The sequence below is a fragment of the Alexandromys fortis genome, unplaced genomic scaffold, assembly GCF_014885135.2.
Source record: "Alexandromys fortis isolate MF-2015 unplaced genomic scaffold, M_Fortis_MF-2015_v1.1 scaffold_8_1_9099942, whole genome shotgun sequence".
Classification (NCBI taxonomy): domain Eukaryota; kingdom Metazoa; phylum Chordata; class Mammalia; order Rodentia; family Cricetidae; genus Alexandromys; species Alexandromys fortis.
In genome coordinates this window covers 8935985-8955321 of record NW_026067898.1, presented here as the reverse complement: position 1 = coordinate 8955321, position 19337 = coordinate 8935985, and the positions used below count along the sequence as shown (strand labels likewise).

Here is a 19337-nt window from a genome sequence, read left to right as displayed (position 1 = left end):
GCTATTTACTACGGACACAGAACAACTTAATGTGGGGCTTCTAGAAAAAACAAAGTCACATTCCCTCCCAGTAACTGCTTCCAAGTTCTAGAAGCTGACATGAATTCTTTTCGGATCTAGCAATGTAGGGTGGTAGGTGATTCTGTTTCTATTTGTTCTACTTCATGGTAACCTTTAAAAAACACAAAATTATTTAGATGTGGTATTAGTCATATTTCAAAGAAGCTCAAAGAACTCAAATATTTCTCCCTTACATTAAGAAATAAGATCCTCATAAAGCACAATCTGCAGAGCACTAAGAATTCCTGTAGAATTCACGTGCAGTGCCACCTTCCTCTGACCTGGACAACCAACTGCCCCAATGTGTCATTTTCTCCACGAGGACCCCACATTAGATAGGTACAAACCACAGCAGAAATTAAAGTTTTCATCTTTAATGAAATGACTTTGGAAACGGTACATTTCCATGACGCCAGCACTACAGCTTTTGGGGTCACAGTAAGATACACAGAATTACATCCGTAATTACTATGAATGCCAACATTTCAGGCAGTAATTTCTGTTACATGGCAAACAAGATCAAGAAAGCAACCATCAAACAAAAGAGTCCCATAGCTTCAGACAAGGCAAATCCCAGGATAGCATATGAGAACAGCTGCTGCTTCAGTGAAGGGTTTCTAAAAGACACAATGCAACACAGACAACGGTTACACATTATTTAGCAGATGGTCAAGGATCAGATAACTAGCATGAGGATCTCTGCAACCTAGAAAGTTCTATAGAGGCGCTATCTCCCTACACTACCTTGCTTCTGTCTCTCAAATTGTTTTCTTAAAACCCACTCCTAATCATGTGGCACAAAGTTAGGGAGCTCTCTTTGTATGCATATATAAATGCTTAGTTTACACCCACTTTGAGGGGTCCCGATATTCTTGAGATTGGTCTCAAATTTACGATCCCCTTGTCTCTCTCCTGGCTGGCTGGGGTTAGAGTGTGTGCCCTTTCAGTGACTAATGCACACAGCTCACAAAATACAACGGGAGACACACAGCAGACACGACAAAGGAGCTACCATTACTTCACTACTTTCCTATTTCCAGCTTCCCACTGTCTAACTTCCTCTGGGACAGAAGTGATTACCTGGCATAACCAATGATAAGGCTGCCAAAGACTGTTCCAATACCAGCACCAGAACCTGCAACTCCTACTGTTGCAGCACCTGCACCAATGAATTTGGCAGCAGTATCAATGTCTCTGCTGATTACACTGGTCTGAAACTCCCTTCGGATCAGCTGACACGCACCATTCTGGGCCCCATTAAATACTGTAGAGCCCTGGGAACGAGAAATAAGGCAAAGGTCAATTCAGCAATCACATCCATTTTAACCACTGTACTGTCAAAATGGTGACGTCTTTATAGTGTAGCTTGGTATGAACAAATAACTGCATGGCACAATGAAAAAGAAAACCAAGAACTTGGACTAATTCTTATCTTGTGTAAGATCATTAACAATCTATACCTATACCTTCTAGAGTTGTTAAAATTATGACAGAATATGTGAATGTTTTTCAACACAGCAGGCTCTTTTTGATAGTCATGACTACTTTGATCTTAAATACAAATAACTCAAAACTACCGGCTTAAAATACAGACTAAAACATTCATTTGCTAAGTCGGCTGTTTTGGCCAGCAGAGTTCCTCTCAGAGGCTCATTCTACACATTGTTGATTAAAGTGGAAAGAAACTACCTTGGAGCCATTCACCCTTCGCTATAACAACCCTGAAAACTTATTTCCTCATCTTTATTATCACTACTTACCTCTCCAGTCCTAGCCTCGGGTCGAGATAACACTGCTGCTGAAATTGGTCTATATGCAACTCTGGATCCAGCTCGGATCTATCAATGGAAGGAAAGGAAAAATTTCAAGTATAAGGAATATAGGTGGGTCTTCTCGTAACCATAAATTCCAAAGGAGAAAGCTGAAGTGAAAATGAGCAGAGATTTACTTCTCTGTACAATGATCTTGGCTGTTTGGTCCTTTTGAACTCAACAACACTCCAGGCTAAGGAATTGTAAACCGCGATCTAATCGATCTGTGAACTAAAATCCTAAGAACAATTAGTTACAAAGTGACTGAGCACTGCTGTGGAAGTTTCAGTAAGGGCAATTTTGTAATTCAAGTAAGTCCCTGTGGGCCAGCAATATATTAAAAGTGTCACTATGAATGCTATCATTTACAACAGCCCAGCAGTTAATACAGCTCCCAGTATTTCCAAAGTATTCCTAAATGCCCACTAAGCACAGATTTACTACAGAGTTTAAGTAGTAAACTCTGGCACCATAAGGACATCTTGCCTTCTGGCTTCTCTGCCCTTGAGTGTCCACAACACTAAGGTCACAGAAAATTCCTTCAGAGCCCGGACCTGATTCTCTAGGACAAATCCATTAGGTTCAGACTTTCAGTCTCTGAAAAGAAAGCTTCAGGGCTCCCCTACCACCTTTCTCCGCCCACACAGGGAAGCAAAGGCCCTCCCTCTGCAGCGGCAGAGTTTGACCTACGGACACGCATGGGAAGGAAGCGCTGCAGAGGCAGCTAGGCCTCAGCGGCACCCTCCCAACTCCCAGCACCCCGACCTTCGCGTCGACCCCAACTCCACCGGGACCGGGGGTGGGGTGTGGTGGGGGAGGGGCGCGCTCCAGGAGCAAGGAGGCTGTGACCTACGCTGAGTGGGGCCTGACAGGCCTCGGGGGACGCAGGGCGTGGGGACGGTCTGCCGGGCAGGGTGGGGAGGGAAGGGGTAAGGAGGAAAGAAGGAGGGTAGGGAGGGCACCGGGGCAAGGGTGAAGGAGAGCCGGTCCCTCAGCGGGTACGCTGGGCCGAGGCCTGGGCTACGCACCAGAGCGGGGGTGCGGGCGAGCTTGGCGCAGGCGAACATCTTTCCTCCCGGCGGTGCGGCGTGGATGTGGGTGACAGGCGACGTGGGCTCCTCTCCCGCTCCCTCTGTGCGGAGGGAAAGAGGCTTAAGGTCAAGTGTCCCCCAGGGGCCTGCCCTTCCCACCCCGGGCCCCCAGGGCCCCCGCGCAGGCCGTCGGCGTGGCCGCGTGCCCGGGAGGTGCAAGCCCGGTGGATGGGGCCCAGCGGCCCGCTCCGCCCCGGGCCCGCGCCCTCCGCTTACCTCCGCTTACCTCCCGAGGCGGCGGCGGCGGCGGCGACAGCGGCGGCAGAGGTCGAAGGAAGCAGTGGGGCTGGGCGCGCAGGCGCGGTGCGGCTCTTATCCACGCCGCAGCACCCGGATGGAGAAGGCGGGGGTAGACGCTCAAGGTCACTTTGTAACAACTTTATTAGTAACCAGCAGAGGAGGACAAGGACAGACACACGGCCGCAGGCCGGCGGGCAATGGAATTAAAAAGAGCTCGCAAAAGGCTACCCCCGGCGTTGTTAACGTCACTAAGGGTGCAGATATTTTTAAAATCTTTTTCCGCTATTGCGGACCGAGCCTTGCACCTTGGAGGTGCCAGACACAAAACTACAAGCTAACCCTCTTTGCACTTTTATTACAGACGGGGTGAGTTGCCCACGCAGGCCTTGAACCTGTGATCCTCCTGTTTCAGCCTTCCAAGTAGCTGGGATCACAGGTCTGCACCACCAGGTCCAGGGGGATTATTTCTTTAAATGAACCCAGAAAAAGGTGTTTAGACAGCTAATCTTCCTTCAGAAAGAGGTCCTTATTAGAAATACTGGGATAAACAAATAAGCGGTCAACTGCTTTTTTAACTATGTAGCCTAGCCTGGCCTCCTTCACTGAACTCTCTTGCCAAGTGCTGGGATTAAAGGCGACGGTGTGCTTGGCTTCCCCCCCCCCCCTCTCTCTAGACAGGCCTTCTCTGTAGTTTTGGAACCTCTCCTGGAAACTAGTCCTTGTAGACCAGGCTGGCCTCAAACTGCCTCTGAGTGCTGGGATGAAAGACGTGCGCCGCCACCGCCCGATTTGTGTTTGGCTTTCTTCCAACTTTATAGTTAGAAGAATTAAGAGATTATAATGTGCTGGGTGGTGCTGGTGTACTTTTTTAATCCCAGCACTCGGGAGGCAGAGGCAGATAGATCTCTGTGAGTTCGAGGCTAACCTGGTTTAGAGAGCAAATTTCAGGACTGGTTCCATAGCTAATGAGAAACCGTGTCTCGAAACAAACAAACAAACACAGCAAAAATCAAAAATTGAGATTATAACTATCATAATTTTGGACTAAAAAGTGTGTGAATGTTCTTTGAAGTTTATTAAGCACCTATTTTTGGTAACTTTGAACAAACCAGGTGAATGTCTCAGATAAATGACTGTTGTTGAACTTCTGGTCTCGTTATAGATTTTTAAAAATGTTTTTTTGAGATTATAATGACATAGTTTTCCTTTACTGTTTTCCTCCCCTGAACCCTCTACATACTCAACTCCCTGTCTTTTTCAAATTCATGGTCTCTTTTATACACACACACACACATTCCTAAATATAAAAATATTATATTCAGGCTCTGCCTGAATAATGTTTTAATCATGGTATTTTCCTTGGCGCTCTCCCCAGCCCCAGACAATCACCATTCTTTCTTTTTTTTTTGTGAACTTGACTACTGTAGGTCCTTCATTTAAGTCATGCACTATTTTTTTTTGTAATTAGTTGCCATTTCCTCTAATTTTGTTATTACATTCATTTACTGGCCTTGTGCTTATGTGAGGGGAGGCATATGTGTATGGATGTATAAGCCAGTGTGCTTGTAAAGGTCGGAGAATACCGGAGGGAGGCAGTACCCTCCTACCCTGCGGATCTCAGGATTGAATTCAGGTCAGCAGGCTCAGGGGCAAGCAAGCAGCTTGACTCACTGAGCCGTCTAGCAGCATACCCGTCCTTTTCTTAAGTTCCTGTTGTGTATTTTTGAGATTAATCTAGTTATATAGTTCACACCGACTTGGAACTTCGTATCCTCCTGCCTCAGCCTTGAGAGGGCTGGGATCACAAGTGTGTACCAAGTACTTGGTTAATAACTGATTTCTTTCACATAGCAGATGTCTTCATAGTTCATCCAGGTTGAGGCATGTGTAAGAATTTTCTTCCTTTATAAGGCTGGATCTGCCTTCCTCTGCCTTCAAGTGCTGGGATGAAAGGCCTGTGCCACCACTGCCTGTCTTTTTTCATCTTTGAAAAGGTTATTTATTTATTTTTAAAATATTTATTTTTCTTTTATATATATAAATGTTTTGCCTGTGTGTGTGTGGGGGGGGGGGGGTGGTATGCCAGATAGCAAAGGAGGTCAGAAAAGGATACTAGATCCCGTGGAGTTGGAGTCACGGATGGTAGTGAGCCACCGTGTAGGTCCTGGGAACCAAACGTGGGTCTTTCTCAAGAACAAGCGCACTTATTTAACTACTGAGTCACTGCTCCAGCTTTCTATGTTTTATTTTTTATTAACATGTCTGTCTGTATGCTTGGGTGAATTTCTGCCATGTGTGTGAGGGTCCAGGGAAGCCATAGGAGGGTGTTGGATCTCTGGAGCTGGAGCTGTAGGTGGTTATGAGCCATTTGATATGTGTTGGGAACTAAATTCTGGTCTTCTAGAAGAGCAGGGAGCATTCTAAACCTGAGTCATTTCTCCAGCTCCTCCTCCTTCATCTTTTATTTATTGCTTGCTCTTTTGGTTCTCACAGAATATTTGTCCCCGAGGATAGAGATTTTGTCATGCTTATTGCTGTATCCACACTTTAGAAAATGCTTGGCTTACTAATCAGTTAATTAATTTGGGCAGTCAGTAAACTATTGAGCAATAAGGTTGAGAAGAAATACAGAAATTGTTAATCTTTTATTTCCATCTATCTATTATTTGATATGTTATAGTAAAAATGGATTATTTAAAAATATAAAAATCAGTACATTAGGGATATTTTAATAATTTATAGTGATCGATAACAATACTTTTCCTATTGTGCTTGCATTGGTGAAAAAAGGCTAAATGACTAAATGAATACTAAATTTCAGGTCTTGGTGATGAACTTGTGTATACTTTAGGCAGTAACTGCATTCAATATTCTTCAAGTTACATTCAAACTCTTAATATATATAAGGCTAGGCTATCCTTGTTTGAAAATATTATGTTCTCATATATATGGCATCTTACCTCCGTATTGGCTAGAATTATTTTATATACAGGTAGGTTTTACACAAATTTCAGTGGGTTTTGTTTTGTGTTGAAAATCAATTCTTAGTGTAAGTCCATATCTTCCTCAAAAAATCAAAACCATCTATTTTTTTTAGAAGACTTGAATATTTAACATATACTTAAGAGATGAAAAATTAATAATTTATTTTTATTTTATGTGCATTGATGTTTTGCCTGCATGTATGTCTGTGTGAGGGTGTCAGATTTTGGAATTACAGACAGTTGTTAGCTGCTGTGTGGTGCTGGGAATGGAACCCAGTTTCTCTAGAAGAGTAATCAGGGCTCAGTGCTCTTAATACTGAGCCATCTCTCCAGCCCCATGAGATGAAAATTTTTATAACACTCAAAACATCTGTAAGCATTCTTTTTTTAGTTTAAAAATATTTTTAAAAATTTTGTGTGTGGGGGGGGGCGGGAGCACGAATAGACTCCAAAGATAGGGCCCACTGGAGCAGCCTGATGTGGGTATTACAAACAGTCTTAACTACCAAGCAAGACCCAAGAAAGCTCTTCCTACCATTTTTTTCTCAGCGCTAGTCCCAGGGAGGTATTTGTGCGTTACATTACTAACCCTAAGGTTATGTGATTATGAAGCTACTCTATCGATTAAAAATTATGTGGCTTCCATATTGTGTATATACTTTATGCTGATTAATGCTCATTTTGAATTTACTTCTGGATTATTATGGCCTCGTGAAGGAAAAACACGGTTACACAGTACTAACCATACTTTTCTTGGCACCTTTTCCTGTTACTAATTTTAAAAAAGTTATCCATTATATGGATAATATCACAGTTTATACTGCCCATCTAACCCTGAAAGACTTTCTAATCTAAGCACTTTGATAATTACCTTTGTTTCCTATGGCCCATCTTCAAGTCAGGTAACCTGGTCTAAAAAGGTGATGCATATACAATTTTAAAGTGTGTTTTTCAGAAGCAAAGCATTAAAGAAATACACTTTATAAAATAAGATCTGTAAGTGGAATCATCAAGATTCATTTATATGCTAAGTTAGAGCTTTGCCTAAATTGCCTCCTTGATTTAGAATAGGCAAGATCAAGATTTTTAATTTTTCCCAGTACTGGAGATCAAGCCTAGGAAAGCACTCTAATGTAAGAGGCACATTTAAATGTTAGAAAAAGCTTGAAGTAGAAAAAATGGCCAGATAAACACTTAGATGCAGGATGGTTGAGGTGACTCCCGTGAAAGATTTACTCTAATCCCAAAGGGGTTTTGACCCACAGGTTGAAAACTTCTGTTTTAGACTCACTTTAATTTAATTTATATGTTTTTTTCAAAAAAATTATTCATTTTTATTTGATGTGTATGACTATTTTTTCCTGCTTGTGTGCTTTGTGCTTAAGGAGACGGGAAGAGGGTGCCAGATCCCCTGGAGCTGGAGTTATAGATGGTTGTAAGCTGCTCTGTGGTCCTAGGAGCAGAACTCTGGTTCTCTACAAGAGCAGCTTTTAAATGGTGAACCATCTCTCTAACCCCTAAATTAAGTGGCCAATTGAATCAATTAAGTCTTTTCTCATTTTATCCTCCCAAAGGCACACCATGTTTTCCTCCTCCCCCACCATTGCCATCTGTAGTAAGAGGAGTGGCGGGCCATGCCCCGCTGCCCTGCTAGATTAACCCCAAAATAATCACACAGAAATTGTGTTAATTAAATTACTGCTTGGCCCATAAGCTCTAACCTCTTATTGGATAATTCTCACATCTTGATTCAACCCATTTCTAATAATCTATATGTCACCACAAGGTCATGGCTTACCGGGAAAGATTCAGCATGTCTGACCTGGCAGCTTCATGGCTGCTCTCTCTTTCTGCCTTCTTTCTCCCAGCATTCAGTTCTCTTTTCCCTGCCTATCTAAGTTTTGCCCTATCAAAAGGCCAAGGCAGTTTCTTTATTTAACCAATGACAGCAACACAAATACAGAAGGACCTCCTACACCAGCCAACACCAGCAGCATAAGGTACTAGGATCTAGGCACCTCTTGAGAACCTGGCACAGTCACCCATCTGTGTAAGGCAGGCAGTTCCCTGACTGTAAGCAGATGCAAAGGTCCCTTTAAGGGACAAGCTCCGCCCACTCCAGTGTCTTTTTCTGTCTCTCTCCCTCTCTCTTCCTGATGAGGCAAGTGGGTCTCTGCCTCTTTCCCTCCACCTCACTCTCTCTCTCCCCCTTCTCTCTGCCGGTCTCTCTCTTCCTTCCCTCCCTTTTAAGAAAAACCCACACTCAAGTTCTCTCTGCATGGAGTATTCTGTCACTCACTGCATTTGGACCTCGCCCACCATGAGACCCGCTGCCAAGGTCCCTTTCTTACCTTATCAAAGCATAAGTGTCTAACCCTAGGTAGATAAAGGGATTTATTGTCTATTTTTTCTCTGCTACTTTTTTTTGTCCTTTTATTGCAAGAGTAGTGTTTATTGGGAGTTATTACTAATTAAAACATGACATGTCTCAATAGTTACTTTTCAACCATATTAGAAATCCATGTAGACAGATCTTCAGATCTGTTTCAATTTTAACCTATATCCACAAAATAACAGAAGCAAAATGAAGTGGCATAGTAGGACATAGCCACAAGTCTGATTGGGCGCCTGTGCTCTTTTTCAGTGGCTAGTATCTGGAAAGACCCTAAAGTACTTCATCTCTATAGCTATGTCAGAAAAAAAAAAAAAAAGAAAACCTTAGGAGTCCCATTAATTCTTCCATCCCACTCACCTCAGCATTCTCTGGAACAGAGGAAAATATCTGGTAGCTTACTGTTCAGAGTGTGAACTAGTCATGTCCTGGGAACCCAGGGCCAAGCCAGTTCTCCCAGAACCAAAGCCTTACTCTGGACCGATGCCATGAACCATGGCTTGCTTTCATTCTTGTTCAGGCTTTCATCTCTGCTACTTTTAAAAATGAGTTTTTGGAAAGTCCTCCCCCCCCTTTTAAAAAAAGACATAATCTCATTTTGTTGAGGCTGGTCTAGAACTCAGTGTATAGTCAAGGTTGACTTTGGACTTTTGCCTCCACCTCTCCTACACTGGGATTACAGAAAGAGCCATCATGTCTGGCATGGAGGGTCCTTTCGGTAGGTAGAATGTTCCTTCTGAATGTGTTTGCATCCTAATCCTCAGAACCTGTGAATGTGTTATCTCACGTGATCAAAGGGTCCTCACAGAGGAGATTAAATCACAGATATTGAGACGAGAAAACGGTCTTGTATCTGGATGAGCACAGTATAATCCCAAGAGTCTTTCTAAGTGAAACAGAGGGGAGACAGGGGATGTGGTGGCAGAAGCAGAGGTAGAGGGGACACAACGAGAGGAAGACTCCACTAGTTGTTACAAGCTCTGAAAGCAAGGATGGCCACGAGGCAAGAATTGTGGGTCATTTCCAGGATCTAGAAAGGGCTCAGGATAGGTTTTCCTGTACAGCCTTTAGAAGAAGCATAGTTCTCCCAACATATGGAGTATAGTGTGCTGAGATCCCTGTCAAACCTTTGAACTCCAAAACAGAGCTAGCAAATGTGTGCTGTTGGAAGTCGCCAAGTGTGACAATTTGTTATAGCAGCATTTTGAAACTAAAAAAGTTATGAAGCTCTTGCCTGATTCATTGTATGGTTCATTAATATGAAAGCACAAATCAAGGGATGTGGGTGGAGCCTTGATTTAGAGTTCAGGCTGCTGAGTTACCCATTGTCTTGAGAGATAAGCCATTTGTTATGGGTCTTACATTTGTACAATGCCATATGAGCCACAGTAGCTGGCAAGTGATGACGTGATTTCCAAGGGGACAGTGAGACCAAGCTTATTCAGGACCATTAAAGTTTTGAGAGATACTTTGTAACTGTGTCTACTTTGCTTCAGTTAAATTCACAGCCAACTCAGTGTCTTTAGTTACCTCATGTGGATATAATCCAAATACAAGCTGCCAAAATGCAGAGGGAGAGTAAAAACCCAAACCAACAGAACTAGGGTGTGTGGTGGTGGTGACAACAGGATAGAAATTAAAATCAGACGAAATGCCTTTACTCTTTGCTGTTGCCAGCTTATCTAGATAAATAGCATTACCCTTGAGATTTTCTAATTCCTTCTAGAGATCTCTTGCCTCAGAGTTTTTATTTAATTTGGATTTTTCTCCTGCCAAAATACTGACTCTTGGCCTCCTTGGCACATGCTTTGATTTCTTACCAACTTCTTAAAAAAAAAAAGTAGTATGATCTTTTAAAATTATACATAACTCACACCTGATGCTGGGGTTCTTGTTCATTGCCTTTGGCTCTTAGTGGGAGCATTGTCAGTCTAAACGGGGAAAAAAAATTTAATTCTGTCTGTCTGTCTATCCATCCATCTATCTGTTAATATATACATGCCAGATTTACCTGTGTTATAGTGGGTTTTTTTTGGTAGATAGTTCATAATATGATTCCTTATGACTTTTCAGACATTTTTATTATTATTTCACCCTCCTCTCTTCTTCAGTATCTATCTCTTTGCTTCCCTAATTAGAACTTTACTCCCTTTTAAAGGACATTACTTAACTTTTAAACTATTTTTAATATACCCTCCCTTTTCTCTCCCAAGTCTACGTATATATTTCAATACACTGTAACCATTTGCGTTTTTTTTTTTCCTCCAATTTGGATCTGTCTTTACTGAGCACCTGTATTGTTGTCTGATTTCATGAGACAAATCTTTAACTGCTACATCAGCTGCCAGCCCAGCTCAGCTTAGTGTATGGTGGTAGTACATGGTGGTTAGCAGCTGGCTCCAATTTGCAGGCACCTGTTAGGAAACACTTTTCTGTACTGTGGCTGGTATGAGAGACCCAAGTCTAGAAAGTCATGTTTGGCTCTGTTTTTGTGTGTTTAGAGCCTTTCAAAGCTTTCTCAGGTCTTATATGGATGTATGTGCTGGACATTTGGGTGCCGTTTGTACTTTTCTGTCCCATCATCACTCCCCAAGTAACCACATGGAGACTTAATTATCAATTCTTGGCCAAGAGCTTAGACTTATTACTAGCTAACTCTTACACTTTAAATTAGCCCATTTCTATGAATCCATGCACTGTCCCAACCTCATGTACGTACTTCTCATCCTGCTCACCCTGCATCTCCTGGTGACTCCTGGTGACTTTGCCTTTTTTTCTCCCCAGCATTCTCTCTGCCCTGAAAATCCTGCCTAGCCGTTGGACAATCAGTATTATTATTATTATTATTAACAACAATGAGAGCAGCACATCTTCACACAGTGTACAGAAGGATTATTCCACAGCCCAACAAAAAGGAAATCATGCCTGGAAACTAGCCAACTAGTCAGGGCTAGTGAAGTCATGGATCTTGGAGGAGAGCCTGCAGCCATCACTTCACTAAACCAGCATAATCCTAACCACATACTAAATATGTGTTTTAACACCCACAGGTAAGTGTAGTCCTCACCCCCTCACTGTGAAAGTGCACACACTGTGTAGGTCAGTCTGGCCTCAAACTTGTGGTGAGTATTCTGTTTCTGCCTCTTGATGAGTTACTGGCACTACCACACTAATGTCTACATGTACAGACTTTTTTTTTTGGTGACTATAAGAAGATTCTCTCATTTTATTATTTTTTGAATTTGTATGAAAATAAGGATTGTGTCATTGATATTTACACATGTTTCCTAAGAACCATAAGATTCTCTCATATAACCAGACTATTGTATAAAATTCAAAAAATATTACATTGATATAAAACTTTTATCCGCTGTACAATTCATATTTCAGTTACCTCAACCAAACCCTTTATGGAATTATCCACATATTTTTTTTGAAACAGGGTTTCTCTGTAGCTTTGGAGCCTGTCCTGGAACTAGCTCTTGTAGTCCAGGCTGGCCTCGAACTCACAGAGATCCACCTGCCTCTGCCTCCCGAGTGCTGGGATTAAAGGATGCACCACCACAGCCTGGTTTTTTCCCCCATCTTTTTAGTATCTCTCATGCTATTCATCATTTTGAAGAATGTAAGTCTACTTCATCCTTTTTCACTACTATAATAATATTAATTGTTCGTTTCTTAGTTGTAAACAATAGAAATTGTCTTTGGATGATGAAAATAAGAAAGGGTTTATTGAAAAGGTATTTAGGAGTTTCTATAGTGCCAGTATATAAATATATATTATTTCATATATTTTATTACAGCGTATGTTAAATATAACAATATTGTTAATAATATTAGGATTAATAAAAATACTAATGATATTTCTTAAGTGTTTATAATATGCTTGACTCTGTCCTATTATATGTATTGTCTTATGTCACATATAATCTTATGAGATAAATTTATTTTTAGGCAGTCCTAACATCATTTTAAAAATGAGGCAACTGTGGATTATGGAGGTTAAGTAGTTGCCCCAAATAACTTACATAATAAGTTAGTTTCAAAGTCAGGTTTTATCTGTTACTAAGGTCTATCATTTTTCTATTCCATGTTATTCTAAGACATAACTTGAAAACCTTACTTTAAGATACTTGCTAGAAAATAAATGATCTGTGATAACCTGGAATATTATATTAAATATTAGTTCAGTTGTTGTTATATGACAGTGAGAGCTGTATGCTAAAAAACACATACATGCTCATCTTTTTCCCTGTATCTGAAAACATCTTACACACATGAACTCATGCTAGTAGAACTGGCCAGAGATTCTGCAGTGTGCACCTCAGAGAGTCCCCACTTGGGGGCACCCACAATGCAGCTTTTCTGCCTGTTCTCTTGCCTAGAAGCATCCAGCCCTGCAGAATTGGAATGCAGCCAGATGACAAGCTCAGTCTGTTCTAGAAGCCTCAGATAGCCAGATCTGATGTCTCTAAGAACGGCTTCCTTTCTCTGCAAGTTCAGGGAGTATCATAGTTTGCTACCCACACATAAACCATTATGTGATGCTTAAAAAATTAATAATTAGTGCATTTGCTACAGGCCAAATGTGCTATATATAATGTTAGGATTTAAGACCAAAGACTAAAAATAATTTTCTGATAAAAAAGATTTATTTGTGGCAATATTTTTAAAATTTATGCCATGCCAAAATTAAGAACATACTAATTTGCCATCAAGTGTAAGAAATATATGTGTGTTATTATATATATATATATATATATATATATGTTATATAATGTTATTAACCAATTAACCATATTTTTTTGAGACAAGGTTTTATGTAGTCCTGGTTGGCCTTAAACTAGCTATGTAACCTAGGATGAGTGAGTGCTGGGATTACAGGCATGCACCACCCCCCACAGTGTGTATGGTGCCAGGGACGGATCTGAGGGCCTCATGAAGAGGACAGAGAGAGAGTGGCTGAGCCGGGCTGGGAAAGCACTATACCAACCGAGCTATAGCTCCGGCCTTCGAGCTAGGTGCTTTAAATTTCATCTGCATTGAATTCTCACGTTCCTGGCTCTCCAGTAAGGCTGTCTACTGTTGGCGCCCAGAGCAAAGGAGGCTTCTTGGAGATATGGCTGCCGCTGACATCTCCTGGTCAGTCATTTGGTGCTCAGCCTCACCAATGGCTGAAGTTCTGCTGGGATTAAACCCATACCAAAGATGCTTCCGGCTCAGATGTAGTTTCTGTGACTATGCCTAGGAAGGGGCTCTTATTCTAGAGCATAAAGTGAGAAAGCATGTAGTATGAGACTGTACTGGATGTGGTTGTACACTGTCCTGACTAAAGGGACATTGGAAAGGAACTATTTTTTGGTGCCCTATAAATCTGCCTTTCATATGACTCCCTGGAATAGAGGGAGCCAAAACACAGATCAGAGAGCAACTGATGGGGTGGCGTGACTCAAGACCTGTGATCTGGTCGTTCATGAGAGTCTGATTTGGGAAATAGAATATGTGGTGGGTAATAGTAGAGACTGGTATGGAAGGATGTATAAGAAGGCTGTGTATAGACTAGAGGTAATAGTAGAGACTGGTATGGAAGGATGTATAAGAAGGCTGTGTATAGACTAGAGGTAATAGTAGAGACTGGTATGGAAGGATGTATAAGAAGGCTGTGTATAGACTAGAGGGCAAGAACAAAGCCAGGGTATTGGGAGCCACAGTTTGAAGAAAATAAGATACTAATTAAGAAAATAAGATACCAATTAAGCCAACTGTGAGAAGGAAGCAGGCAAGAAAGGGGGGTCTAGTTTTGGGGGAATGCCAACAGGACAGGTGAAGGTGGGTTGCAGAGAGCCTGGGCTGGTTTTTGGGAGCACCATCACTTGTTGGCCCCTTCAGTGTTTAATAAAGTAGAGAGCCGCTCAGCTCCAGGTCATTTCTCCCTAGGGCACGTCACTGCCATCATCATTTCCTTGTCCTATAATCTCTGCCCAAGCTGAGATGACTTTGGTAAGCCACCCTAACGCCAGCTCTTCCCATTTGGCTTCTACCTCTGCTCAACCCTGTTTGTATTCCCCTTTTCCCAGGTGACTGTCTCAAGGTTGCTCCTTAAAAATACCACAACAAAGGCCTCTATTCCACTTTGGGGTTCAGTTCATCCTCTGCGTTCCCCTTAGTTCTTATTCCCAAGCCTCTGTTCTGGGGATTTCTTATCTTCTAGTCGTGTGCAAGAGTCTGGTCTTGTGTTGACTTTGCTCTCACTATGGTGTCCTGCCATTTTGGTGAAAGCCATCTTGTGCATTTTCAGGACATGTGACAACATAAAGTAATTGTTTCTCTTTTATTTATAAAAATATTTTATTTTATGTATGTGAACGTGCACATGCATGTGGGTGTCCACGGAAGCTAGAATGAGGCTTCAGCTCCCGGGGAACTGGAGTTAGAAGCAGTGTGGGTACCGGGAATGAAACTCCGGTCCTCTGCAAGAGCAGCAAGTGTTCTTCACCACTGAGACATCGCTCCAGCCGCATTAGTACTTTGAAAAATTTCACAAGTAGTTCTGTGCACTGGGAACCTTACCTGCTGCATCAGAGTTAACCTGGTGGGTTGCACATACCACATGACGAGCTCTTTCCCAGAGTTTCAGGTTTCTTAACTAAGGGTAGTGCCCAAGAATTCACATTTCTACCAATTTCCTTGATGCTGCTGCTGCTGTTCCAGGGAACCACTGACTCGAAGAATGATTTGCATATTTATGGATGCCATCCGAAAACACGGAAGTTGTGCATTTTTGCTAGGCAGTTTAAGTAGCTGCAACATCCTTGGAAGCGAATCTGACCACAGTTGTGAACTCATTGCACATACTGATTCTCTGGCAGGGTTACATTCAGAGCCATCTGTTAGGCTGGCAGCATGCCCACAGAGGATGCGCTCTGCCAGCTTCAGCAGGGCATAGGTGCTAACCAAACACGGTTTGAAAGGGGCGGCTTTCATCACACAGCGAGTGCCATTTCTTGGGCCAGGCTGTCCTGCTGTTTGCGGAAGCTCCAGTCTGAGGCCACATGCCTCCTTACATCTGTAGGTGCTTGAGGACATGATTAAAGAATAAATAATCAACAAATGGTTGATTATATTTCTTCCCAAACTGCCTCAGCGCTGTAATTTGGCCCGCCGAGAAGTACTCCCTCTTCAGTGAGCTGGAAGCCGTTCTAAAGGACGGCACACGAGCGAGGCCTGGAAGCTGGAGGCTTGAGTAGCTGCCCCGCTCCTTTGAAGATGCTGCTAGCTCTTTGTTATGACTTTTTTTTTTATATTAATTTAAATTTTGGCTCTATTTTTCTCTCCTGTAGGTTCATGTTCAGTACTTGAAAACTTTCTCTAGTTTGAGTCTTTTTAGGCAAAATTGGTTTATACGTTTTGAATAGATTTAAATTTCTAGGCCAGCTCTAGGTTCTCTGTGCCAAAAGAAGGTGCAGAGTTTTCTCATTCGTGCGGTCATCCCAGGTGTGCGGTCAGGGTTCCCCACCGCCTGGCGGGCGCACTCATCACAACTGATGGCGCTACACTGACAAGTCGTCATCCAAAGCCCACAGGTTACAGTATTCACGCTTGCTGTCTTGAGTTTAGACAAGTGTGTGATAGCAAATATTCACCGTGACTGTGTCGTGCAGAACACTTTCACAGGCCTCTCTGTGCTTTCTCTATTCAGTTCTCCACCCCCCCCCCCTTTTTTTTTAAAAAAAAAAAAGAGATTTGCCATGCCAGAAGAGGGTGCCAGATCTCATTACAGATGGTCTGCGTTTGCTAAGAATTGAACTCATGACCTCGGGAGAAACAGCCAGCGCTCTTAACCTCTCTCCAGTCCTCAGTTCTCCCTTCTGATCTCCGAGATCAGGAGCCGACTGTCTCCAGGGCTGCCTTTCCCACAATGCTGTATGGCTGAGTCATAGCAGGTCGTTTTCTGGGTGGCTTTCATTTGGTAACACAGGTTTCATTTTTTTCTGTGTCTTTATCTTTTTATTTATTTATTTATTTATTTATTTATTTATTTATTTATTTTTTGAGATAGGATTTCTCTGTGTAGCTCTGGCTGTCCTGGAAGTTGTTCTGTAGACCAGGCCAGCCTTAAGCTCACAGAGATCTGCCGTCTCTGCCTTCTGAGTGTTGGGATTAAAGGTGTGTGCCACCACCACCCTCCCTCACTCATGTCTTTTCATGGCTTGACAGCTCATTTATTTTTAGTGATAAATAATATCTTCCACTTGGTTATTTGGATTATCAGAATGCATTACAGCTTATATATTCATTCATCTCTTAAATGACATTTGGTTGTTCCAAGACTTAGCAATAATGAATGAAGTTGCTAAACTTGCCTCTCCAGGGGTTTGTGTGGACATGATTTTATAACTGCTTTGAAATACCAAGGCACACAATTGCTGGCTTGTTTAGGTGTGTAAAACTGTCCTTCTAAAGGGCTGTGGCTTTTCACAACCCTGTCAGCAATAGGTGAGAGTTGTATTGTCCAAATAACCTCACTAGTGTCGCCTATAACCTCACTAGGGCTTGGCATTTTCTGTGATCTGGATTTGGGCTCCATGTATTGGTCACCACATGGTTTTAACTTACATTTTACTGGGAACATATAATAGAAAATTTCTTCTAATGGAAATATCACTCAGCGTGTTCATGTTCATTCTTACAGACGCTCAACATACAACCTCTTATATTCTCGACTAGAACCTGGAAGTCTGAGTTTACTTTTAAAAGACAGAATAATAACGTTAAGATACAGGGTGAGATTTCTGCTACAGAATTCCAATTCTATTATAAATCAATTACATTGATTCTAAATCAAATAGATATTATTTTGTCTGTCCCATCATCAACATTGGCACATAAGCTCTTGGTCTATTTTGACATCAAATCATTCATTTTCAGGCTTAAAAATTCTTTGTGAATTTTAATATTTTTCTTGAGACTCTTTCACCGTGTCCTGAAGCTCACTTTATAGACTAGCCTGACCTCAAATACACAGATTCACTTGCTCCTGCCTCCTGAGCACTGAGGTTAAAGGTGTGCACCAACCATGCCTGGCCCTTTGCACATATGAACATAAATAGCATAAAATAAACACACACACACACTGTTTAAAAGAAAGAAACCATTGAATTGTAAGATTTGAAAAAGAAAAGATTCTTAAAAGAGAACAGAGAGTGCTGGAGCTACAGCAGAGTCGGGAGGACGGAAAAGCCTGGAGACAGACCACTTCCTTAGCAACGGTTGATGTGTCCTGCATTAGATGGGATCAAAAGGAGGACTGGAGATCTAGAGCACTGTGTGCTTCAAATCCTAGAAAGAGCGCCCTTGTCGAAATGCCTACATAAAACCAAAAAATAAATTACAACTTAAAATGATTTTTATTAAGTATCCTCACGTGGCTGCATGAGAAAAATTATTTTTAAAAAATAGATTTAGAAAGGATAGAGAGAGAATCAGCCAAGATTCTATATTAGCCTCTGAATCCCTTGAAAGTGACTAGGAGTTTCCTGTAGAATTGGCGCAGATATCTACACTGATCATCTTCCCAACTTCTATGTGGAAATACTTCTTGTGAAGAGCAACGTTTGTAGTTAATTTAAAAAAAAAACCTTAAGTAATTAAATTTTTATTAGTGAAAATGATTTATCTTAATTTTTCTTTCCGTTTTATTTCAAGTTTTGGCTCTACTAAAATGGGATTTGGGAGATCAGTCTATGGATTCAAGCACGTATTATATAATTTGTTCCATAAAATATGACCCCAGAGCAGAAGACATGGTTTAGAAATGGGCGAAGCGCTTGGGAAGCAGCCCGCGGAAGGGTGGGAAGCCAGCCGTGCGGTCATGCTTAGGAGAGGACTGAGGGGTCCTGTGCTCCAGGTTTCCTTTCTGTGGACCCCTGTTGAGTAGCACACAGTTCACAGACTTCCCACACCACTGCAAGTTAGGAAAAGATTCTCTTGCAGCAGTTATCAATCTCAGTGGGCTGTCTGTGTCTGTGGATTCTGCACAGAGGATTCATCAGCCACAAAGTTCCCTTTGCTGAGCATGTGCAGACCTTTTGTCCTTATTTCCCCAAGCAACATCATATAACAATTGTTTACACAGCATTCATACTGTGTTAGGTACTGCAATTCAGCTGCAGATTGTTTAACACATAGAATAAAGGAAGGTTCTTGTTCCTATTAATGGTGTTAGGCATGAGTTCTGTTCTGTGGAATGGGCTTTAGATCCAAGAAGGTGATTGGTTATTCCCACAACATTGGTATCACAATCCTGCCAGTGGACATGTCTTGTCAGGCCGGTTATTATCATAGCTCTCAGGATCCACAGCTGGGTAAGATGATAACTATTTTTCTCTCCTGGTAGCATGCATAGAACCTTTTAGCACTACTAAAGTTAGTCAGAGAGAGGAAGATATTAAGTTGGTACCAGCTTGGTTTCTCCATGTTCTATGCCTCAAGCTTGTGGTGTCTTCATCAGTTCGCTTTCTTAGACAGCGCAGGCCCACCTGTCTAGGGATGGCGCTGCCCACAGCGGGCTGGATCCTTCTACATCAGACATTAATTGAGACAATCTCTTAAGAATACTTCCAAAGGCCAGGCGATGGTGGCGCACGCCTTTAATCCCAGCACTCGGGAGGCAGAGGCAGGTGGATCTCTGTGAGTTCGAGACCAGCCTGGTCTACAAGAGCTAGTTCCAGAACAGGCTCCAAAGCCACAGAGAAACCCT

General features: G+C 42.1%; 2 protein-coding genes across 3 annotated transcripts; one reads left to right on the top strand and one right to left on the bottom strand.

Annotated features, from left to right (window-relative positions):
* Positions 1-418: 418 nt before the first annotated feature.
* On the bottom strand, positions 419-3321 carry Atp5mc3 (ATP synthase membrane subunit c locus 3). 2 transcript variants are annotated; one of them, XM_050121043.1, is made up of 5 exons: positions 3189-3321; positions 2900-3003; positions 1821-1898; positions 1141-1334; positions 419-677 (listed from the first exon to the last, which is right to left on the bottom strand). In XM_050121043.1, the coding sequence occupies exons 2-5, from the start codon at positions 2936-2938 to the stop codon at positions 563-565; spliced, it is 426 nt and encodes a 141-aa protein (XP_049977000.1). In that variant the 5' UTR covers positions 2939-3003; positions 3189-3321; the 3' UTR covers positions 419-562. The 2 variants fall into 2 exon arrangements, with proteins under 2 accessions (XP_049977000.1, XP_049977008.1); XM_050121051.1 differs by having other exon boundaries at positions 3179-3303.
* Positions 2964-11642, top strand: LOC126487293 (uncharacterized). The gene is made up of 2 exons (XM_050119990.1): positions 2964-3568; positions 11363-11642. Exons 1-2 carry the CDS (start codon positions 2964-2966, stop codon positions 11520-11522), a joined length of 765 nt encoding a protein of 254 aa, XP_049975947.1. The 3' UTR covers positions 11523-11642.
* Positions 11643-19337: the final 7695 nt, after the last annotated feature.